Genomic DNA, 25,289 nt, shown 5'->3' on the forward strand with positions numbered 1-25,289 from the left:
AGCATCAAGCTGCTATTGGTATGACGAGTTGCAGTGGATGAGCAAGGGTGTTAATGAACAACCTTTGGCAACACGGTAGTGTCACTATGCAACCGCCTGTTTTCCGTCGATCTTGTTTTCCGTGCTGAGCACCAATGCTACCGACGCCAGAGAGGCAGCTCCCACACGTGGATCCTACCTATCGACCCAACAACTCATGAACCGGGGACCAACGGCTTTACTTCCCTTCCTAAGGAAGGCGTGATCAGAGATGTTATGCCTCAGAACATCCCGGTGGCACCGACTGGGATTGAACCCAGGCCTTCTGGGGTGAGAGGTAGTCATGGTTACCACTACACCACCGGCGCCGCTATGCGTCACTGTGGTTGTCAGCTGTCATTTGTGTGCTTTCATGTTTTTATCATATCAAACGTATATTCAAAGAAATACAGTCGTGTTTATGTTTCTCTCGTAGTTCAGTGTACCCTTTTTTTCCGTACTATTCCAAAATCTCATTTCAGGAAATACTTGTTATAATCATAAAATTTTAAGTTTTCCTCCCATTACTTATGTAACCGATATTATTGAGTCCTCCTAGCCATGGGTTGAAACGCTTGACCTTTTTTACTACACTCGTTGTCGTACGCGACAGTCTGTTTGTATTCGTACGCTCATGCGCTACCGTCGTCTCTCCCACACAACACAAACGGTAGAACAACATTCGAGCAGCAAGAATATTTTCGCGTAACTTTTCAAAAGGTCCCAAGTAACAAATGTAAACAAATCGAGTTAATCGATACAAACTATTGTTCCTCTAACATTGTATGTGATACAAAAACACCCATCCAAATTTACTTTAATTTATTTAAGGTAATCATAGGTCAAAAATAGTTCAATGTATTGTTTGAAATGATGGGTCCGTGATTGTTACTTTGGACTACCTAACATGATTGATGCTCATTTTCTAAAGGCGAGGCATGGTTAGGTTAGGTATGCTATTCTGAAATTTGTGAAAGCGAATCTTGTATCATGTAGAACAAAACGTCCAATGTTACACTCGTTGATTATGACATCGAGAAAAAAGTCGTCCAATGTAACATGTCCGATGTACAAGTTTACTAGTCAAAACGTCCTATGTGTTGTTTTTTTTTTCTATATTGTAGCATGAAATTCAAAGTAAAATTGTGATATTACCGTTTCGACTGAATTTGCAACGTTATTATTCACTGACTTCAGTAAAAATAGTATTGCAAAATACAATTGTTTCTTAACAGTTGACATAATAATCTGTCGAACTTCAACTTCGCTTTTCTCAAAATTGCGAATATGTTACATTGGTCTATTTGGTAAGTGACGCGAGAATTATAAACTAAAAATCAAATGGCAATATATAATTTCACTCTGATTCCTCAATTTTGTGTAAATTACACAATTTCTGATCAGAAATGCTATTACTAGGACATCCCAAGTAACAATTCAAGTTTTATCGAGGTTATAAAGCATCCTTCAAGTCTAAATTATGGTCTACAGAACCCTCATAAAATCCAAATTGCTACTTGGGATCACTACTTACTATTTTCAGAATTCATACACAGATTTTTTTTTAATTTTTGCCATCGCATAATATCTCCGCTCATTTAATTTTAAGCTTAATTGCACACTTCTGGTTTATGTAAAATTGCACTTATATTTACATAAAATAGCGTGTTTCATTTACATCTACTATATTCTACGAAAGGGAGGCAGTACTAGGAAGTTATTAGCATCATTATGTCAAAAGAATAAATTAAATAATGCATAGCATGTAAGTTAAACATAGAAACCATTGTATGCAGTCTGCTTATGCTTGACGAATTAAATAAATTAATAAATAAAAGTATCAAATTTTAATCTACGTGGATTATGAACGGCCCCTTGTTTGATAAATATTTATTTCCCTGAGAATGATGAAATACCCTGCGAATTCCTGGTTTTTTTTTTCAGGTAATAGAAAAAAAAACCCTGAAGATTTCCGGATTTCTGGTAGTATATAAACATACACTGTCTTTGATTTTATCGATGTTTTCTTCTCGATAGAACGAAAATAGGCAATTACGACGAAGTAGCGCTCTACCCTACCTCAAGTACAGTTGTTTTCACCTGTACCAAAATAAACCAATTACAAACAACATACCTTTCCAATCCAATCTCTCACCCTCACAAATTCCAAATCCTAGACATCCGAATCGAATTTGAACATAAAAACCAGCATCATCGATCATCCAACAAGCGCATCGTGCTTTCGTACGGCTCAGTGAACCGATTCGTCATTTATCGTGTAAACGTGAAAATTTCCTCCGAATCAATTAATCATCAACCGCCAAATCCAACCGAACCGTGATACCACGGTAGGTATACAGATAACTCTTTCCCACGAATCATCATTGATGACCCCACTCCGATGAGGGATGGTGTGCTCCGCTCAACTGACTGATTTCAAGAACATTTTTCTTTTTTGATGTTTTATCCTAAATCGGTGAACTGTGACCAGTTTGATAATAATTAACCACCATCGTGCTTACCTCCAATGCTGGCATTGTAGGCCACACCGACGCCGCAGTAGTTGTTGAAGGCCACAGCTGCAACCTCTCCCGCGCATCTAGTGCCGTGCTTATTGTCTCCATTGTCCCGTGGCATCGGATCCGAATCGTTTCCATTAATGTCGTAGGATGCGTCCGGGTCCTGAAAGTGGAGGCAACGAGAGAGAAAACATATTACCGCGCTGGATAAAAATAAACTGTGGAACCGAGACAATTGCTGTATATGGTGCATTGATGGGTTTCGAAACGGAATCCCGATCCCGTGCGCTCGCATTTCGCTGCTTCTGGAGGGAATCCATTCTGGATGACAACGAATTTTAGCATTGAGGTATGAATGATTCAATGTGGGGTGGCCTGCTCGCATGAGGAGGATTACACTGGAAAAACATTGCGTAACTACCGAACTACGTCTAAAAATGTACCGGGCTACTCAGCTGTCGAGTACTGAATTGTTGGACGCTTGTGTAGTATATTCTTCTATTCGGTAGTCTTGACGAAACGATCACCAGGCGCTCATTTGTTCTAATCTCGTCAAAAAATTTACTGAGTTATGCCACGAGCACACTTGGATGACAAACTATGAGCATGAGCATTATTTGTATGATATGCTATAAGTACATCCATGGTCACACTTATATAGTTGTTGTATAGTGCTCATAATTATTAAACAAATAATGCTCATGCTCATAGTAAGTCATACAAATGGACATTTATGGCTGCTAGTGAAAAATTGTAAAACAATGCTCTCCTTCGAAATTTATGTAAGAAGCACTTTGGCCAACATTATGGACATTAACCCTATATAAAAATAATAATTTACCGTCATTTGACATAACTGCATTGGCTAGATCCGGGTATCCCAGGGAAGTGGACAGATTCATCTTAAACCACAACTTGAACATCACAGTATAATTTCTTAAAATTTCCCATAATTCCTTGGAACTTCTTGCAAGTTCCCGCAACTTTCTTGAAATTAGTGTCAATACTCTAAAACTGATTTTCCTATAGTACTTCAAATTTCTCTTAAGACGCCCTGCCCTTAAAAATTCTTAATCTCTCTGGAGAATTCTGAACTACCCTAAAGGTCTCAGAGTTTCTTAAAAGTGTTTGCCGTTGTCTGAACCTAATGGAACTGCCTTGAAGTTCTCTGATCTTTGCTAAAGTTTCCGCATTTTTTCTAATCTTTCCAAGACTGCTCTGAAATGAATGGAAATTAATGATTTCTCAAGTCTTTAGTAAAATAAACAATTAGATATATTTATGTCTACAGTTTTCTAAACTTTTAAACTCACCCTTACAAACCTTTAAACCGCCCCAGCAGTCTAGACTTTCCATAGGTTCACGGAACTCCTCTGAAGTTATCGGAACTGCCCTAAATATGTATAAGCTTCCTGAAGCTTTTCCCAACAAACATTGTTAGCATAATAAGAACTTATTCAGGCAAATATTTCCTTCTTCAGCTGAAATATGGCTTATTCAGCCTTAAACCAGCTCAAATTGTTTGTTGGATTGGAACTTTTTTTTTAATGTTCCCAAAATTTTCCTCAAGTTCTTTGGGTTTCTGTGATGTTTTCTGGACTTCTGTTAAATTATCTAGGTGTCAGTTTGCTCCAAGCTGTGTGTGTGGGTTTTTGAGTCACGCGATAGTCTGTTTTTCGATAGCAACTCATTGATTGAAGTTCGTTCGCTTTTGCTGTTTCCCCGTTGGAAGCAAACAACTAGTGGCGATATCGGTGGAAGTAATACTGATTATCAGATTTAGCTTCCCACATGGATCGGGGGAAACCAACAATGGAAGACATTGCAAACTTGGAAAATCGCTGTATGCGGATCCCACTCAGATGATCGCTACATAACGTATAGCGGAGGAAAAATCTATGTTCATCAAGTTTGAATCAGAGGATTCGAGATGCTTTATTGTTTGCTAAACAACTGTGAACACTTAATTTTCCATTATGCCAATGGGAAGTCAGTCGAGGTACGCATGTAACCTGCTGGGGGCACCATTCAGTACATGAGAGTTTACGACCTACCACCAGAAGTCTCGGATAGCGATCTAGCATTGCACTGTGGTCCAGAATGCAGATTTAGGTGGAATGATATGTATTGAGCCTGAAATTGAAACTTTAGACTAAAAGTCTCTTCTACAAAGTTGTTCCTTATAGTTAGGCCCTCATTTTTATGACAATAAATTCTAGGGTAGTTCCTATTATTATTAAAATCAAAAATCTAACTTTTTTGTTTGAATAAATAAAGGTATACATTCTTCGGCAAAGTTATAGCTGAGCTAATTTCAAGAAAATAGCTCTAAATCGGCCAATTTAAGAGAAACAAATCAAAAAAATTCCAACAAAGTTGCTTGAAATTAGCTCAGCTATAACTTTGCCAAAGAATGTATACCTTAATTTATTCAAACAAAAAAGTTAGATTTATTATTTTAATGATAATAGGAACCACCCTAAAATTCATTGTCATAAAAATGAGGGCGTAACTACACAGCTAAAAAAAAGTAGTGTAAATTTCCGTTACTATGATGCACATAAATGGAGCGTCACATATCATACAAGTTTAGATTATAGATCGTGTAAATTTATGAGACATGTCATGCAATATTCCATATATTGTATACAACTGTCCACTTTTGTTTGCAACATTTCTTGCAAGCTGCTAGTTTACGTGAAAAGGAAGTTTACATGTATGAATGTTTGCATGCATGGATGCAGTCTTCGGTATTGAACATACAACGTTGTGTTCAAGATGAACGTGTTTTCGCTGTGTTGCTGCCTTTCATGTTTGCACATACACATAAACTTTTTACCCTTGTGTTCAAACATGTATCACACATGTGGGCGCGTCCAATGTTTGTACATGATGTTTGAACATTGTGTTTTCAACGTCTCAAACAACAACAGTGCAGCGAATGTTTGAAGGCATTTCTCGGTGAACTAAAATTCTAGATAGAGCTGGAATTAGGGCGTAACAGCCTTTGTAAACAATGACTTCTCTCAATGATTTCTTGTCATTCAAGACACAAGAAGTATTCCCCTACTCGATGGTGATGTCGATTTGCCAGGAAGAGCCATGATTTTCGAGAAATCCTCGAGAGAAGTCATTGTTTACTAATGCTGTTAAGCCCTAATTCCAGCTCTATCTATAATTGCATGCATTGTGTGTAATTTAATGCTATTGAGTTTACAAATATGTGTGTGGATGACTATATGTATTAAGTTGGTACCAAAATATACAGAGAACATGGATTTGTTATCAATATTTGCTAATAATAGAGATTACAGAGAAAGTTAAAGTGCGATTGTGTCAGTCATATTGTTTCATAAAGAAAGTATTCTACCAGATAATAAGATTTCCAAATGAATACATTGGTATAAACGTATTGTTCATTCGATATGTGCGAGTATTGATGGTCCGAAAGTGAGGATAACAATTCAAACTTACATTTTTGGCAAGAGCGAAAGTGAGGTTAATAAACTTCGCTTTTCAAAATTGGATTACGCAAGTGTGCGTGTTATAAACGTCAGAAAGGTCAATAAGAGACGTGTACGACACACAGCAATCTATCTAAGGCAAATTTTGCGTCGCTACACAGCAAAAAAAAAATGTAATATCGATCAATGTAATTCAAGCTGATGTATGAAATAATGATGTAATAGCAAAAAGCAGATACAATATTGCATCTATCGATGTAATTTTGTTCGCAAAATCGATGTACATCGTACAACGTTATATTACACAACCGATGGATTGACCTGGTTGAAGCAGTTTGGATGTAATATTCAACAACTTTTTTTTTTCTGTGTATAACTGTTCGTTTATTCACCACCGAAACGAAGTAACACCAGATTAGATTTCACAACCGATATCTAACAATCTAACAGGTTTGGCTTGATGAATATTTGAAACTTAAAGTTTTAATACATTATTATGGTTTATATTTTTGCATAGTGCTTTAAATACGTAAGCTCTCTGTTTTTAATTGTTCAATTCAATGTATTTTTATCTGGAAAAATAACGAAATTCAATGTTAAGGAAAAGTTTTTTTTTCCGATCTGATGATGTATCGCAGCTATTCAAGAACTTGGTGTAAAATGTTTAACCGACTGTTACTCATCGAAAAAGGTGCTGCATAATAATGAATGTGATCACCCCGAAGTGCGATTCGTAAAACCATTCAAAAATCAGGCGGGCATTTTTCACAGATTCACCTTCAAAATTGGAATGTAAGCGGTAATCATGTTTCAGATTTAGAAAACAAAATTGGATTGAAAGCTACAAATCTAAGTCCATCGATAAGTAGCGTGAGTCGTCTTGTTTCCAACAAGCTAAATGCTTAATGCATTTCAATTTAAAATTCTTTTTAACTGCGATTAGCAGCCTTGCAGTAATTATTACCAAAATCATTCTTGTTTCGAAAACGTGCGATGAACAAAATAAATTAATGCAAATTGGTTGGCTGGCTTAGGGCACTACCCGTAAAATTTGAATCACGAACGGGCCTATCTCGAACTGACACAAGTTGTGGTAAGCTCCAACCGGTATTATCCTCGGATTAAATCCTGATAATCAATATCCGGCTGCTTTGATGTCGACATCAGATTTAATCAACACGAATCTAAGCAAATATATCGCAGATCATCCAAACAGAGACGAGATCAAAAGTTAATCCGAGTTGGAGCTTACCACCAAAGGTGAGGGAAAAATACCGTACAAGCACCAAATTCCACACAGTGTCTACTTCTGCGCTTAAAGTTATATTTGTTAATTTTCAACAACATTTTTGAAATTTTACCACTTTAAATATTACCTCCTGTGCATTAGAGCTGTAAGTTTACGGAATATTTTGAAAAAATCCCATAAAATGTTGATGCTGTCTAAACACTTGAGTGCGCAATCATTATGAACTACGTAGAAAATGGTCCGGCACGGTAATCCGTACAACAGAAGCAATCTGAAGAAAACAAACATCGTGTTCAAACACCATGTTTGCACATATGAAAAAACACGTGGCTTCAACAAAGCGTTCATGTGTGTGTATTGGACAGCATGTTTGGAATGAACATTGCAACGCATGGAAGAGCGTGTACGTGTTCTACAAAACAAAAACGATATGTTTTTACATCGGGTGCAAATGCGCGCATGTTTTTCGGAAGAATGCATGGATGTTTACATCGCCAGTAAAATTCAGAATTTTTTGGTGTGTATAAGGAACAACTTTGTAGAAGAAACTTTTAGTCTAAAGTTTCAATTTCAGGCTCAAAACATATCATTCCACCTAAATCTGCATTCTGGTGCTAAGGAAATATGGCGATGTAAAGCGTGTAGTAAGCAGTGCTGATAGAAATCATTCCATCTACACTCAATTTAGCTGAAACTGAAGACAACCTTAATAGATAGACCAACTACCTGTATGAATTTGAATTTTGACATAAACACATTCTCTTGATCAAGACAACCTCTGAATATCGAAGTCAACATTTGTTTTTGTTCATTTGTGGCTGGATGTTTATTATCGCTTGTGTTGTTGTCAATATCAATATTCTTCATCTTCTTGGTGGGGATGTTTTTGAGGATCAAAAGCAAAATGATTAGAATTGATGATTATATCGAGGTTTTAGGCTCTGGAGTCGACAATATTCATAATAATCATTTTGCCCAGAATGAATTTGATTATTTAGCTTTTGAGGGTCGCTCCTGATTTTGACAATTTTGGGTTGGATAATCAAGCAATGGTGAATATCAACAAACGCGTATTCGTTGATGTATAATGAACTCATTAGTTCGTTTTGCTTGTACTTCACAGCGAATGTATTCAAAACGAACGCAATTCATCTACACTGGGTTGAAGCATAAAGGTAACTCTAAGACCAGAAGGTCCCGAAGAAACCAGCTCAACTTTTTGGCTCAGCTCTGGTACTATCTTCGGTCCCAAGCTAATCGATGCACCCCTCGAATCATAGGAAAATTCACGAACCCCTCATTTTATCTGTCAAATTTTCATAGCGTATCAAAACAAAGATAGTGTAGTACTGGAGTTTATACTAGAATGGGGTACGTTAATCTATTTGCTTGGGACCAATAGGCTAGTCAAGTAGTGAGTCAATTTAAAATCGTTAGTTTCCACCGGTTGGTTGAAGCGCTACTCCTTGTGTGTGATGGTAAATGATAAAAACAGACACTGGTAGTACGGGAGAAATTTCCAGCTACCTTGGGCCTCAACATGCTTACAGGTTTGCGTGGTCTATATCTTTTTTTCCCTTGATTTGTTTTCCGTCGATAGTGTTTTCCGTGTTGAGCACCAATGCTACCGACGCCAGGGAGGTAGCTCCCACACCTGGACCCTACCTATCGACCCACCAACTCATGAACCGGGGACCAACGGCTTTATTTTTATTTATTGATCAGATATGTTATGCCTCAGAGTGCGTGGTCTATATATAGAGATGTAAAAAAGGATATTCCTTACTCGCTGCATTTCCTTGATCGAATAAGAAACATATTCTACCATGGGAACAAAAACGTGTGTTTCCTTTGTAAGACGGAGGGGCATCGGATGAACTTCTGCCCCAAACGGAAGGATCGAAAGCAGCCAGTACAAAAATGAACGGAAGATGAAAACCAACAACGGAATGAGGAAGAGACCAGTACGTACGCTGGTGTAGTGACTGCGCAGGTGCATCGTTAAACGAGGAAGCGGTTGAGATCCTGGAGAAGAGGTGGTAGTGACGGATGTGACGTCCCCAGACGCCGAGAAGAACAATGGAGAGGAAGCAAGCGCTGCTGAGAAACAGCAGTCGCCTGTTTTTAAGTACAAAAATGATGTGTATTACTACTTAAATTTCGGGAAAGTGGACTATACCGAGAAGGAGCGGATAAAGGACGAAGAAGAGGTCAAGCGGATGGCGATGCTGGAGGAAAAACAATTGGCAGAATCAAGGGAGTTGAGGGCACGGATGAAAGCGGAAGTTGATCTTAAGTCGCCTCGAAGGAAGAGTAAGAAGAACTCCTAAACTGTGTCCCTATTAATACTTTAATGTAATTATTAAATTATTTTATTGGTTTTCGGCTATATATATGAAATTCCTTGAACTTCTTTTAAGTTACCGCAATGTTTAATGAAATCACCTTGAATTTCTCAAAACTTCTTTGAAGATCCTTTTCCATATGATCTCTGAACTCCTGTACAACTATAAAGTTTCTACAATTTTCGTAACGTTAATGGGACTGCTCTAAATTTCTCCAAGCATCTCTGAAATGTTTGGAACCTCACTTAATTCCTCAATTCTCTTGATGATGCGCTTGGCACTATCTTCCCTGAAGCTCTCTGGAATTCCGTGAACTTTTTGGTACTTCGATGATGTTTCCTAATTTTATTAAACATCTCTAAGCATCCCCAAATTTCTACAGATTTCGCTAAAGTTAGTTTTTGTACTTGAAGGTCAGCCCCTTTTTTGGAAATCTAGTATACTATGAAACTAGCAAAAGACCTTTAAAATCCACGTTGAACATGAATAAGAATGATTTGGAATTTCGGATATGTGAAATTATTGATAGTCTGATGCCCATAGGGGGTGTCAAAATTGAATCATAACTGTAGTTTCCTAAAATTAGTGGGACTCCCCTTAAGTTATCAAAATTTTGCTGATATTCGCCCTTAGTTCTCAGAACTGCCCAAAATTTTACAAAACTTTCTTTAAAATCATCTCCATAAGTAATTTCTGAAAAGTTCCTGCAAAATGTTTAGAAGTTAATGGAACTTTCCTTAAAGTTCCCGATTTTTATTTTTTTATGGGGCTGCCCTGAAGTTATCGGAATTTACCTTAGTAGATCTTTAAAAGTTATGGATGTTCTTAAAATTCTTAGATCTCTACCCTGATATTTTCGGAACTTCCTTTAAACTCTCTGAACTTTTTAATCGTCTTTGTTATTATTCCGGAAGCAAAACCATAAAGTTCTCAAAGTTTTCTTGAAGTTCTTGGATTTTTTTTAAGATTCTCGCTATTTTCTTGATCTTTATGGAACTGTTTTGCAGCTCTAAAAACTTCTTCAAAGTTTACGTCACTTTCCTCAAGATCTCTAAGCTTGTTTTTAAGCTTTCAGACGTTCTTTACCTTTGTTCTTGAAACATCTGTGATGTCCCTGCAATGTCTGCTTCCTATTCTTGTTGTTCTTCTTTGCATTTCAAGCTTATTGCTTATCGCATATAAGCTTATTGTGTGCTCTCAACTTTGTGTTCTAGATGCATTTCCACAGTTATTAATTGAGAGCTTTCGATGCCTGTACCATGTTTGCATTAGTACAATTTTGTGACAAGAACAATCAAACTATATGCCCAGGGAAGTCTGAATATGTTGCAAATCTGAAAAACTGTCAGCATGATATTGCTTTGTAGTTACGCCTTTACCGACTGAGCTAAGGGAGGCCCCGCTCTGGATTTTTTTTTGAGTCATCCCTAAAATTTCTACAATTTTTTTTGACCTACTCTGAAGCTCCGGGACAGATCTGAGAACTTATTTAATCTTTCCATTGCATCTTCAAACTTCCTTGATGTTTTCTGGACATCCTGAAGCTCTTGGAACTTCTGAAAAGTTCTTTCAATTTTTTAAAGTTAATGGAACTGCCCTGAAGTTCTGTTATCTTCATCTACAGAACTGAACAAAAGTATATAACCTCGTGTTTTTTCGGTCCGAAAAAGTTTAATTTCCTGCAACTTTTTGGAATATGCATCGAAATTTTTGTTATTATGACAGCTAGTTGATCAACTAATGCACATCCACAGTTGAGGCTCGTTGAACTGTTTTGGAGAGATGAAAAAATCTCAATGCTATTTGTTTTTGTCCGGAACTTCGCGTTCCTGACATTTTCCAGAAATTCATAGAACTGTTTCTCGGAACTTTACTTTGAAGATTTTGGAACTTCCCCGATAATCTGGACTTTTCTGGAGTTTTCTGAAGTTCCTGATTAGTTTTGGACCTCTCTGAATTGTTATGAGCCTCTATAAATGTTCGTTGGAGTATACACCTGCAGGCAGGCATGGCCAATTATTTACATTCATTCATTTACAGAATTCCATAAAATTGAGTACGAAGCTTTTGTAGGTTTTAATATTTCCTCCAACTTTTGTCCGGAACTCCAAACGGTATCTCTTATGCACGCTGAACCAGAGCGAATATATTCCACCAGTGTTGGAAAAATATCAAAAAATTAAATCTCACCAACGCCTAAGATCACGCTTGATTTGTGTAGACAAAAATCAACAAGCAAACAACTGCGGTTGATTTTGCAAGCTGTGATATCGCAGCTCGGAATATCAAGCTAACAAAACTCACCAACTGCAAATCTCACCAAACTGTGGTGAGATTGAGTTTAATGATTTTTGCTTTACACCCGAATGCAACCGAAACTTCTATAACGGCTTGCAGCAGTCTCTTCGCGTCTACCATCGGTGAAGATTAAAAAGAGATAGCAAACTATGCTGTCTCTTTCTAAGAAAACGTTGTGCAATGGAATCATTTTTGTGTCGAGTCAACTCTCAGCTTGATGTTTGCACGTTGTGATTAGTCTCGCAATATCAAAGGAGCTTGTAAAATCAATATCAAGCATGATATTTTGTTCCAATATCACGCGTGATATTGCGAGCCCATGAGAGAGGAAAAATATCAATTGATTTCTGATTTTGCCAACACTGGAATCCACTATTGTTTTTCAGTGAATGTAAATTACAGCTCTCCTTAACGCAGCGATCAAAACTCTACCTGCTCATGAATGGTAAAATCGAGCACCGTAAACTACTCTCACGAAAATTCTACACATCATCATTATGTGTCTCATTCTTAATTTTGCGCTTATTGAGAAACACTTCCTTTTCATGTGTGTATCTTATGCTATGAATCATGCCTGAACACTAAGGATTTGAATTGCGACACACTTCAGACGGCATCGTGCTCTCTTGCCGTGCGGATCTATTTGCTTTTTGCTGAAGGAAGTGTTACTACTACCTGAAGCTACAACAAATTTAAACAGCACTTTTCAGTGCTCAACCTGTAAAATTTCTACCTTATTCAACTCTTATTCCTCTTCGATCCTTGTTTGGACCCTACCCGAGGTAATCCTTCTTGGATATCGATTTGGAAAATTCCTATTCGATCCTTCAAATTCTTATAGTAATCTGCTTGGAAGTCGATTTGGATAAAAATTTACTGCCGCCATGGCGCCTAAACGCAAAAGAAAGGGGCAAACTCTTGATCCTCCTTCTGATGAAATAAATTTGAGTAATCAATTTGATTTTCTCACGGATGATGAGAATGATCCATCATCCAAGAAAAAATCTAGTAAACTAAAAAATTCTGCTAACAACCCAATTTCATAACTTTATTCTAGTAAACTTTCCCGGCGCCAAGAAGTAAAAAATTCCCCCTATTGTGATAACCACTTCCGATTTCCATGCTCTTCGCATTGAATTGGAAGTGGTTATAATCACTTTTGAACTTCGTGAAAGTTAAGTTTTCACTACAAATTGGACGTCGGGGTGAATGCCGTGTATTGGCTGAAACCTTGGACGGATTTAAATGTCTTCTCAAGTATCTTACTGAGAAGAAGCACAATTTTTTTACTTACGACACCAAAACTGAACGTGTGTTCAAGGTCGTTATGAAAGGACTGCCCAGTGGTGAATCCCTGGATCAGATCAAAGATGAACTGGCAAAATTACTTGGAGTTGTGCCACTCCAAGTAATCAAAAGGAAAATGAAATCCCGTCCTGGCGATTCGCGCAATGGGATTTCTAATGATTTTTATTTAGTTCACTTCAAGTCTAGTGAACTAAACAACCTTAAGTCCTTAGAAAAAGCTAGCCTTATGCTCCATGTCCGAGTGAAGTGGGAACACTTCAGGAAGACTGGAGGAAATTTCCAAAACCTCACCCAGTGCCGTAAGTGCCAGGGATGGGGTCACGGAACTAAAAATTGCTACATGCCAGCTAAATGCATGAATTGTGGTGATTCCTCTCACGCAAAGGACGACTGTCCTGTGAAGGAAGATCCTAAGAAATTTAAATGTTCAAATTGTGGTGAAAACCACAAATCCAATTTTTGGGAATGTAAGACTCTCCTTCTAAGCGACAGGTAGGAAACACTCCACGTTTCCGACCAGGTACAAATTACTCTGCTGTTACAACGGTCAGCGAGGAACAAATTCTACATTCGTACCCGTAGGTACAAATATCTCCCCTGCTTCAAATTTTTCATCTATACCTACTCCCCTTGCTGCTAACTATGTTCAGCGAGTTAATGGAGCTACCTATGCTGCTATTGCAGCGGATAGAAATCAAAATAATAACCAACGTAATTCTAACGGAAATTTTGACAATTTTGACTTAGGAAGCATTACTGCCCCTAAAATGGATTTTATACAGAAATCATTAATTGACATGATTTCTGATATGCTTAAATTTAACTCCATGTTTGATGCTATTAAAACTGGAGTAAAATTTACAAACAATATTGTCATGACTTTAAAATTCAGTAATGGATTTTGAAGCATTAAATATTTTAAATTGGAATGCTCGATCTCTTAAAGCTAATGAAGACGAGCTATTTAACTTTTTAAGAATTCATAACGTGCATATTGCCGTTATAACTGAAACGTTCCTTAAACCTTACCAAAATACTAAGAGGGGCGCTAATTATTTCATTAATAGAAATAACCGTCTTGATGAACCCTTTAGTGGCGTTGCCATCATTGTTCATGGACGAATCAAACATAAAATTCTTTCTTCATTTGAAACTAAAGTTTTTGAAACATTGGGAGTTTCTGTTGAAACAAAATTAGGACAACTTACGTTTATAGCTGCCTATTTGCCATTCCAATGCGTAGAGCAGCAAAGGAATTTTCTCAATGATGACCTTCAGAAACTTACCTGTCATGGGTCTAAATTATTCATTATTGGTGATTTTAATGCAAAACACCGCTCATGGAATAATGCTCAAAGCATTCTAATGGTAATATTCTGTTTGATGATTGTTCTGCAGGTTATTACACTATTCAATATCCAAACAGCCCAACATGCTTTTCTTCTGCAAGAAATCCCTCAACGATTGATTTGGTCTTAACTGATTCATGTCGACTTTGTAGCCAATTGGTTATTCATGCTGACTTCGATTCTGATCACCTTACAGTAACTTTTGAAATATCCCAAGAAATAATTTCTAATCTTTCAATAACCATTGAGCTGATTGGGAGCAATATTGAACATTTATGGAATATAGCTTCGATCCAAACATTCCTTTGCAAATCAAAGATGAAATTAATTATGCTCTTGAATCTCTGACTACTTCTATAGTTGAAGCAAGAGCCACCTCAATACCAAAATGCTTAACCTCGATTCAATTTTAATAGACGACGATCTTCAGCTCTTGATCCGTCTTAAAAATGTCCGTAGGAGACTATATCAAAGAACACGCGATCCTGCCATGAAAGTTATCTGGCGGGATTTGCAAAAACAAATTAAAAAGCGATTCTCTGCCCTGAGGAACAAAACTTTTGAAAATAATGTTTCTAAATTAGACCCGAGTTCCAAACCCTTTTGGAAACTCACAATTTTTTTGAAAAATCCTCAAAAGCCAATTCCAGCGCTAAAAGAAGGTGGTAAAATTTGATCACAAATTTGGAAAAAGCTCAGAAACTTGCTAAGCAATTCGAGAGTTCCCATAATTTCAGTTTGGGTCTTACTAGTCCTATTGAGAATCAGGTTACTCGGGATTTTCTGAATATTTTCTCTCGGGAAAATATTTTTGATGATTCCTGGGGGACTGATTTGGACGAAGTAAGGTCTATAACTAAAAAGTTTCAAAATATGAAAGCTCCAGGTGATGATGGAATTTTCTATATCCTCATCAAAAAACTCCCAGAGAGTACTTTGTCTTTCTTGGTAAAATTATTTAACAGATGTTTCCATTTGGCATACTTTCCTGATAAATGGAAAAATGCAAAAGTTGTTCCAATTTTGAAGCCGGATAAAAATCCAGCTGAAGCTTCTAGCTACCGCCCAATAAGTTTGCTTTCTTCAATAAGTAAACTTTTTGAAAAGATAATTTCAAATAGAATGATGCTTCACATCAATACGAACTCAATTTTTGCAAATGAGCAGTTTGGATTTCGCCATGGGCATTCAACTACTCATCAACTCTTAAGAGTTACCAATTTAATTCGTTCAAACAAATCTGAAGGCCACTCAGCTGGAGTTGCTCTTCTAGACATAGAAAAAGCTTTCGACAGTGTTTGGCATGAAGGTTTGATTGCTAAATTGAAAAAGTTTAATTTTCCACTTTATATTATGAAATTAGTTCAAAGTTAATTAACTGACAGAATTCTGCAGGTAAATTATCAAAATTCCAAATCTAATCGACTACCTGTTAGAGCAGGAGTTCCTCAGGGTAGCATTCTTGGGCCTATATTGTATAACATTTTCACTTCGGACCTCCCTGATTTGCCTCAGGGTTGCCACAAATCTTTGTTCGCTGATGACACAGGCATTTCCGCTAAAGGAAGAAGTTTTCGTGTTATTTGCAGCAGACTGCAGAAAAGTTTAGATATTTTCTCTTCTTATTTACAAAAATGGAAGATTTCTCCCAACGCTTCCAAAACTCAACTTATAATATTTCCACATAAGCCTAGAGCTTCGTTTTTGAAACCTAGTAGTAGTCACATAGTCACTATGAACGGAGTTCCAATTTCCTGGTCAAACCAAGTGAAATATCTTGGATTAATACTTGACCAAAAATTAACTTTTAAAGATCACATTGAGGGCATTCAAGCCAAATGTAACAAATATATAAAATGTTTGTATCCTCTTATAAACAGGAAATCCAAACTTTGCCTGACGAATAAACTTCTAATATTTAAACAAGTTTTTAGACCGGCCATGCTTTACGCTGTGCCAATATGGTCTAGTTGCTGCACTACCAGGAAAAAAGCACTTCAAAGGATTCAGAACAAAATTCTGAAAATGATTTTGAAGTTGCCTCCCTGGTACAGTACAACTGAAGTACATAGAATTTCGAATGTTGAGACTTTAGCACAAATGTCCAACAACATAATTAATAATTTCAGGCAAAATTCGTTGCAATCCTCAATTGCAACGATTAATTTCCTTTATACTTAGATAAGATTAGTTTTAGTTTTTATTTTTAAGATATCAATTGTTATACTGACATGCAGGTTAAAAAACCTGTTTAAAATACTGAATTGCCAAGACATGAACAATGTAAAAACACTTAGATATATATCATAACAATTAAGGCTGGTACGTTACTGCAGTAACTGGAGCACCTAGGTTAAAATGAAATGTAATTTATTTTGAATTTGGAACAAATAAAGAGTTAAAAAAAAAAAAAAAAAAAAAAAAAAAAACCTTCTGCTCGCTGACACTCGGTGCACTGAAACACAAAACTCGTCTAGGAGTGCATATTCATGCATAAAATCAAACTGTTTTTTCCACACTTTGTTTTATTACCATGCAATATTTCATAGGCATTGATAACATTTTTAGCTGTCTGCACAAGCATGTGCATGAGGCAGCCCTAAAATATCAACATGAACTGAAAATATGTTTCCGTTCATTCTCTTACGCTCGTTTCATAAAAATGGGTCATTGGGAAAAATGTCAATATTCGCCAATATCCACCATGTTTTCAATACTGCCTCAAATCATATCTGCATCGACGAAAACTGTTTTATATTTAAACAAGTTACTCTCCGACCAATGCGAATGCTGGCACAATGCACTAAAGATTGTATTTCTAAGGATTTCCAACCGGCATTTTCTGCAAATCGCATACTTTGACTGCCTCGCGTAGAAGCACCTTTAACCCTCGGTGCATCGTCACAGCAGTCTCGTGAAACTTATACGGAGCGCATAGTTTTCAGTACACTTTCTGCTAGATTTAATTATAAATTCACTGCGTTAAAAAAAAAACTTGCATTATTTCTTTATTTTTCTTCCCAGACGGAAAAGTTTTAACTTATATCCTGTCGGGTTTAATGGAAAACGCATGAGTAGGACGTCTTGGGACTTGCTGCCTGCGCTCTCGGGTAATAAAGAGAGGGATATTGTAAACTTCGCCATCGATCTGAGGCAGCACGGGCGTGGGTGTGTGGCTTTGTGAAGTGAAATGTGTGTTTTTTTTTATTCGCTTTAGTTTTCCTTTAGCCAAACTGACGGTGGTGGAATTTGCAGCTTAAGGCAACTCATTTCAAAACTTTGCTACGCGCGCTTCCGATCTCAGTGCTCTGGTATATGTTTACGTGCAATTATTAACTTGCAATGGAATACTTCAAAGCGCCCTTCCATGGCAGCCCAGAAAAAATATGCATTTTCGAACATGTACGTCGTTCAACTGCTCATCTTTACGCTCGTACGCACCGTAATGTTCAACCCTGCCTAAAAACTGACGAAAATTCCATCCATAATCTCGGATGCTTTAGAAAAACAGTTCGACCCGTAATGGAAAGGTTCTCCACACAACCATTGAGAGCGCAAAAGCTTTTCCTCAGTTCAACATAAAAAAAACTGAAACCCATTGTTTGCTTCCTCGGCCTGATGCACTTCTCGGCCAAGAGCCTGTGCATTGCGCAAAAACATGCGATGCGATGGTGAAATAAGGGTAGGAACAGGTGATTGTGTTGTGGGATTTCTTTATTCCTTGTTTTTTTGTTGCTCAGCTTTTCCAGGATTTAACTCAACAAACTTGTGTTGTGTTGAAGTTGTTGATTGTATTATATGGAGAATGTGCGCTGCGCCAGGGATTGAAGATAACCAAGTGAAGTACATACACGGAAAAGTTGTAACGAATTTCACAGGAGTGGGAGGCTGGGGGTTACAAAAAACTCAACTATTCTGGTCGCTTTCGTTTCCATCAACCAGCCAGGCAACGATATGACTTGGTAAGCTGACGGTGCTTGTTCACGGAAAGTTGTTTAGAACCGAGTGGCGAAAATCCTTAGTAAACCGTAGAGCTGTGATGATGCTGCTTCAATTTGTTTTATGACGGGAGATGATGATCTGGTTTCCAGGATTGTTTGAATGCATTTGTAACGTGTACATGGAAGGCAGTTTTGCTGACTCTGCCTTGAACTGCAAACATTGAGAACATCTGACTCTGATTGAATTTGTTTATGATTGCTTTAAAATAGTCGTTTTGAAAATGTATTGTGCCGTGTGATGCGATTATCATGCTGCACAGTGGGACGAAATCAAAAAAAGTAGGACATGGCTATTTGCGATGAAACTATTGAGTGTAGCTTTTTGATGTCTTCTAGAATGTTTCTTTATTTTTTAAGTACTTTATTTAAAAAGTAAAAAAAAATGGTTAAGGAGGGTATACACTCAGATAAAATATAATAACTTTTTTATGTCTTGTTAAATTTGATAAACTCCGATGGAAACATTGAAGATGCAGTCTTTTTAAGAAACTTTGTCCAAGATTTAAACTTTCTATCTCTCAAGTGGACGAAGTTATAGGGTGAAAATGGACTACAAACGGTAGTACACCCTTAAAAAACGTTTTTTCACCTTAACTTTTTTCTTTGAATTTTCTCGTTTTTTAAATAATCAACAAAGTTGTAAGTGCTTATAAAATCCACAGTTTTGCAGAAGACATTAAATCGCTATCTTTTTGTTAAAAGGATTTACGCCAGTTTTTACAATTTTTTTACACTATCTTTAAGGGGGTGTACCTTGCAGGTTAGTAGGTATTAGCAGCTTATGACAACGTCATTGCATTCATCAACTTACACCCTACTGTTTCAAATACAATTCATAGGGGAATCCAAGGGGATGCTCAATAAATTTTCAAAAAATGTACCTCAATGTTTTGTTACGTTTTGCTGTTTTCATGAAGATTTTTCCAAGTATGTACATACATGAAGACAAAAAACATATTGCTTACTGTTAATTATGACAAAAGAAACCATTATGAAACAGTAGGGTATAAGTTGCTGAATGCAATGACGTTGTCATTAGGAGCTAATACTTGCTAACCTGCAAGGTACACCCCCTTAAAGATAGTGTAAAAAAAATTGTAAAACTGGCGTATATTAGATCTCTTCTGGTATCTGGTATATTAGATCTCTTCCGGTAAAAGACGTGGCCGACGAGCACAAGAACGTGTATCTGACCAAGCATCCTGCTAGCGTTATGGTGTTTGGATTGGTGGCTACCGATGGCAAAAAAATGGACACGGTGTTTATTCCAGAAGGCGGCAAGGTCAACACGGAGGTCTACATCGGGATTTTAAGTAAGTATGTTCTTCCGTGGATCAAAGAACAGTACGGTCCGAGGCCAAATGTTGTATTTCAACAAGATGGGGCTCCGTGCCACACCTCGAACCGCACTCAGAAGTGGTTGCAGGAACATCTTCCGTTTTGGGCAAAGGATATGTGGCCGCCACCCAGACCCGATCTTAATCCGCTGGATTACTCAATATGGCGCGTCATGTAGGCCAAGGCCTGTTCTAAACGCCACCCGAGTACAGCAAGCCTCAGACAAACATTGACCCGTACCTAGAGAGAAATGGATCCAGACTACATTATTAGAACCTGCCGTGCATTCCGGAAGCGTGTGGAGGCCGTAATTGCAGCAAGTGGAAGCTCGATCGATGTTTAACATAGTTTAAGACTCTGAGAAACATCCCCCTTTGAATAAAGAAAATAACTCGAAAACGAAATTTTTGAGAATTTTTTTTAAATTTTGACTTTGCTCAATGGTGCAAACATTATCACGCATACGGTACATATACATACATATAATAACACATACTATTGTTAAGCTCTACGAGATAAAACTCTAGCAGAAAATATTTGTCCTTATGTTGCATTCATCATTCAATTGGTTGGTTCATTTTTTCCATAAGTTGTTGTATGAGGTGATAGTTGGAATAAATTCCGGATTCTCAACATGCATGATGGTGTATACAAATTACGCGCTTACGCTCATCATTAACAAAAGAGATCATGGCAGTTTCTCCTCGTTTCTTAAGTGTTCAATGTTGATCAACATGCAACGGAATGTATAAGAAGGAAGGGAAAAAAAGTCCAGGCCTAGTTTCCTAAGAGCGAATAGTAAAAATTGGGTTTGAACTAATTATATACGACTTATATAAGTTTCTTGGTATGATGATGATGATGATGATGATGATGATGGTGGTGATGATGATATGGAACTACCACTCACTGTAGCAAGACAACTGTCGGTAGACTGTTGACTATCCTTGCTGTTCGACTTGTTCAAGTTTAATAACATTAGGTAGTGATGAAACGTCGCTAGAACTGTTCCACAGCCGCAGTCAGTAATGAGCAAAAGGAGGACGCACATCTTTTGCCTGTAGACTTGAAGACATACTTCAAGTCTCTGCGTACATCGTACGGGTTAGGCAAAAGATGTGCATTTGTCTTTCTACTGTCGCATTAATGGCCTTTCGCTCATTTTCCACTTCTATTCTATTTTCATACTACCGTACTCTAACGGAACTATCCACCTACCCTCTTCTAAGATCACGCTCTATTTCATCTATGTGATTCCTAATCTTCTATTCGTTGTTCCCTAGTTTGAAATGGTTAAGACTAGGGTTCTGATGCATGGTCATTATCGGTGTCATACTTTAATTGTGTTGCTAAGGAATCCAATTTTGACTGACAACGGGGCGCGCCTTTGGAGGGTGTTTCAAAACTCCGAAGGGTATAAATAGCGGGACCTTTCAATTAGAGTCGGATCCTTGAGATAAATGCAAGAATGACAACTGTAAAAAAATCGAATACTTCATCATTTCTCAAAAGTGATGGAGTAATAAGACATGCACTAAACTAAGGACACGGGATATACTACAATAGATCAATTTACTGGTCGCAGTAGTGTTAGGTCCCGAACAGAGGAAAAAAAAAAAGATCACTCTCTAGCTAATAAATTTTCACACTAAAGCTTCATTTTAGCATTTCCAACCAACTCTGAAAAACGCTAACTTCACGTATGAAGTAACATAAAAAAAACTTTGAAAGAAATAAACGTAATTTTACATTTACAAATCGGGTAGGGCCCGACGCCGGTGACGAGAATAAACAGAGGGACTTTGGATGTAGTAGTTAAATTATGTTTATTTTTGTTGATTAACATTTTAATTGATTCTGGGAAAAAAAGTGAAAATCTACCTAACTACGAGTATAACTTAACCTAACGCGCTAGATCACGTATGATCTGATGATTTGATCTCAGACTGGTGTCTCTGAACCTTTCCAGGATGAATACTCTCCGTTCTTCTAATGTCTGAATTCCAGCCAGGAGGTGGATCTCAGAACTTCTAGTCCGCGGGGGACTGTTTAGGACCATTCTAAGGATCTTGTTCTGGATACTTCGGAGTTTGAGGTGATGGCATTTGGCGCAACTCTCCCAGATTGGCATCCCGTATTCTATTACGGAGAAGGTGATTTGGTTGTAGACAGCAAGCTTATTTTTCAGGGATAGAGTAGACCTCCTGTTACAGTGATCAAGATGTTACACTGGGTTTTGGTTCTGTCAACGTGCTCCCTGAAAATCAGCTTGCTGATTAGTGTTAAGCCAAGTTAAGTCGACCATTCCACCACTGTGCCGTTCAGGCAGATCTTATTATTCTCCGATGGAACAAGTGTGGGAGATTTTGAGTGTGGAAAGATGATCACCTGGGTCTATGTCGCGTTGATACGGATCTTCCAGCTGTTGAAGTATTCTGGCATTACGTCCAGGCCTCTCTGAAGTTTGGCACTCAGGGCTCCGATGACCCTACCCTTGTAGACGATGGGTGTGTAATCTACGAACAGAGACAACGATCCACCATCAGGGAGAGTCGGCATATCGGAGGTGAACAGGTTGAATAGAATGGGGCCAAGGATGCTTCCTTGTGGAACCCCAGCACCGATGTTGAAAGCATCTGATGTGATGCCATTCAGAGAGACTCGGAACGCCCTGTTCGATAGATAGTTGTTAATTATCTTCACTAGGAAGAATGGAAGACCATACTGCTGCAATTTGAACACCAGGCCATCATACCAGACATTGTGGAAAACTTTTTCAACGTCCAACAACGCCATGGCAGATGTTTTTGAAACAGACTTGTTTCGTCTGAGAATGTTTGTTACTCGAGTCAGCTGGTGGACGGTCAAACGACCTTTCCGAAAACCAAACTGTTCCTCGAGTAACAAGTTGTTTTCTTCGGCAGATGTTAGGAGCTGGTGGTAGACTGCTCTTTCGAATAGTTTTGATAACCCTGAGAGAAGGGTGATTGGTCGAAAACTTGAATGAGAGGACGGATCCTTCCCAGGTTTCCGGATGGGTATGACTTTAGCTGACTTCAGTGCCAAATTGTTGTAGAATCTGGAACTCAAGTGTTTGAGTTCTAGATTCAGGATGTTGTCGAACCCTGGGGCATTCATGTTTTTAGATGATTTGATATAGACCAACAGTTCGTCAGCCGTAATTTAGGATTCCTCTGAAAAATATTGGGAATCTGATGGAGGTTGGTTGCATTTTCAGCACCTTCAGCTTCGTGAGGGCTGACGATATTTTGTCCGAGATTATGGGAGCTGACGAAGTGTTGACCTATCGCGGCTGCCTTCTCTTCAGCAGTTACCAGATGAACCACTAGATCGCCGTAACGATCCAGTGGGTTCAGTGGTGGAATGGGCCTTGGCTTATTTTCAAGAATTTTGGTTAGTTTCCAAAAGGGCTTTGCACAATCTGGGAGAGAGCGGATCCTGTTAGCTAAGTTTTGATTTTTGAGGTCCACCATCCTGGCTTGGATGGTTTTTGTTAGACGATTACAGTGGGTCTTAAGCACAGGCAGACCAGAGCGTTGGTAGTGCCTTCGGATGGTGTAACGTAGTCTGATAAGGTCTTTGGTAGATCTGTCAAGTTTCAGAGTATTACTCACATGTCTGGATACTGGCACGTGTTGCTCCCTGGCCTGGGAAATCGCTTCATCGATGGAGCGCAGAAACCGGTCGATGTCGTCGGTCGTTTTTGGGTGGACGTCATAGTCGATACTAGTGTCAATTCAGTGTTGGAACTGCGACCATTCTACCAGATGGTAGTTTCGCCGTGATGCTTGGAACTTTTTGATTGAGGAACCCACTTCAGTTACCACCGAATAGTGGTCCGATCTGAGTTCCTGATTCACGACAGATTGCGAAATGTTGTTGCCCATGTTGCTGATGTAGATATTGATGGTGGAGTGAGCACCGAACCTACTCAACCGGGTGGGAGTGTCCGGACTCAAGATGTTGTACTGCGCTTCCTGCAGATCGTTGTTCAGGATGGTGCCGTTTTGATTGCGCCGACTGTTGCCCCTAGCTTGATTTTTGGCATTCAGGTCGCCAACGATGATGTATTTTTGCCGCCGCCGAGTCAGCTTGATAATATCTCGTCGAAGGTCCGCTGCCAACCCATCCCTGTTCTTGACTTATTTGGATGGTGATGGGACCAAGCGATGTACCAACTTCAACCCCGATGGCTTCGATAATTTTGAGTTGAAAGTAAAGCAGAAGGTGACAGTAGATGTTACGCCTCACAGCAACGGCTACTCCACCTCCTCTTACACTGGTTCTGTCGAGCCTCAAGAGCCGAAAGTCCGATAGGTAGATGTTGACTTTCGGCCTTAGATGGGTTTCGGTGATGATGGCAATGTCGATCTCCTTGGCGTTAAGGAAGTCAAGTAGTTCGATGTGTTTCAATTTGCAATCTTTATAACTTCACGGTCCATACTTAGTGACAAGGGACAGGGACAGGGCAGCATGAAGCTGTTCAGATATGGTCTTGCAGGTGCGCAGGATGATGATGACCTCTGCCACGAGTGTCAAAAGTTCCTCCTAGGTAAATGGGGAATCGTCGATGGACTCACCATACGATAAACCAGGGGTAGTGGAGGGACCTTGGTTCGGCTTGGCCGCTGCAGCAGTGAAGCGATGCTGGGCTGATCGGTGGAGAATACCCAGGGGGGTGCTAAGGGCTCGTTGATTGTTGAGGGGAAGCGGTGCTAGGTTCCGTACCAGTCGGGGCTGGATTGCAGGGTACTAAGCATCAGTGATGGCCGGGGGCGCACGATTATTGCGGTGTTGACCGATCTGGTTGCCTGTTACCGCCTTTTAACGAATATTAATCAATTCCGCTCGCTTGGGGCAGTCTCGAGTGGACGCACGGTGGTTTCCACCGCTGTTGGCACACTTTGGCTCGTTGTCATCAGCTTGACCACAGGACGCTGTCATGTGTGTACCTCCACACTTGTCACAGCGTGGCTTCATATGGCAATTTTTCGTGCCTTGGCCGTAAGAGAGGCAGTTCATGGTATGCGTTACATCACGGTGTTGAGGTCTGTATGGCTGCCAAGAGATGATGACTTGCAACAGACCCCGGTTGTTGTCCTTCAGCCCGGCAAGTGTGGTGGAGCCCTTGATAAAGTGAACCAGGAATAGCTGGTCCCGGTAGTTGGTGTTCGGCAAGGGTCGCCGATTCATCGGATACTCTGCCTCTGGTTGTAGACCAAGCCGCTCCAGCTCAGTCTTCACAATGGCCGCCTCGAATAACGGCAAACCTCTCAAAACTACCTTCAGTGGCTTCAGCGATGGCAAATCATGCGTGTAAAAATCCACCTTGTTGTCCTTCGGAAACTTCCGATAGCCTTGTACTCCTCCAGCCTGGAG

General features: G+C 38.9%; 1 protein-coding gene across 7 annotated transcripts in view; it reads right to left on the reverse strand.

The window, feature by feature from the left end:
* LOC135703040 (furin-like protease 2) overlaps positions 1 to 25,289 on the reverse strand; it is a 1,186,720-nt gene that overhangs the window by 95,749 nt on the left and 1,065,682 nt on the right. For all 7 annotated transcript variants that reach the window (XM_065224146.1, XM_065224145.1, XM_065224144.1 and 4 more), the window contains one exon: positions 2,541 to 2,700. In XM_065224146.1, coding sequence (XP_065080218.1) covers positions 2,541 to 2,700 — 160 coding nt within the window. The remainder of the gene's footprint in view (positions 1 to 2,540; positions 2,701 to 25,289) is intronic.

The sequence above is a fragment of the Ochlerotatus camptorhynchus genome, unplaced genomic scaffold (assembly GCF_037179485.1).
Source record: "Ochlerotatus camptorhynchus isolate MF236.1 unplaced genomic scaffold, CSIRO-AGI_Acam_v1.1 ptg000207l, whole genome shotgun sequence".
Classification (NCBI taxonomy): Eukaryota; Metazoa; Arthropoda; class Insecta; order Diptera; family Culicidae; genus Ochlerotatus; species Ochlerotatus camptorhynchus.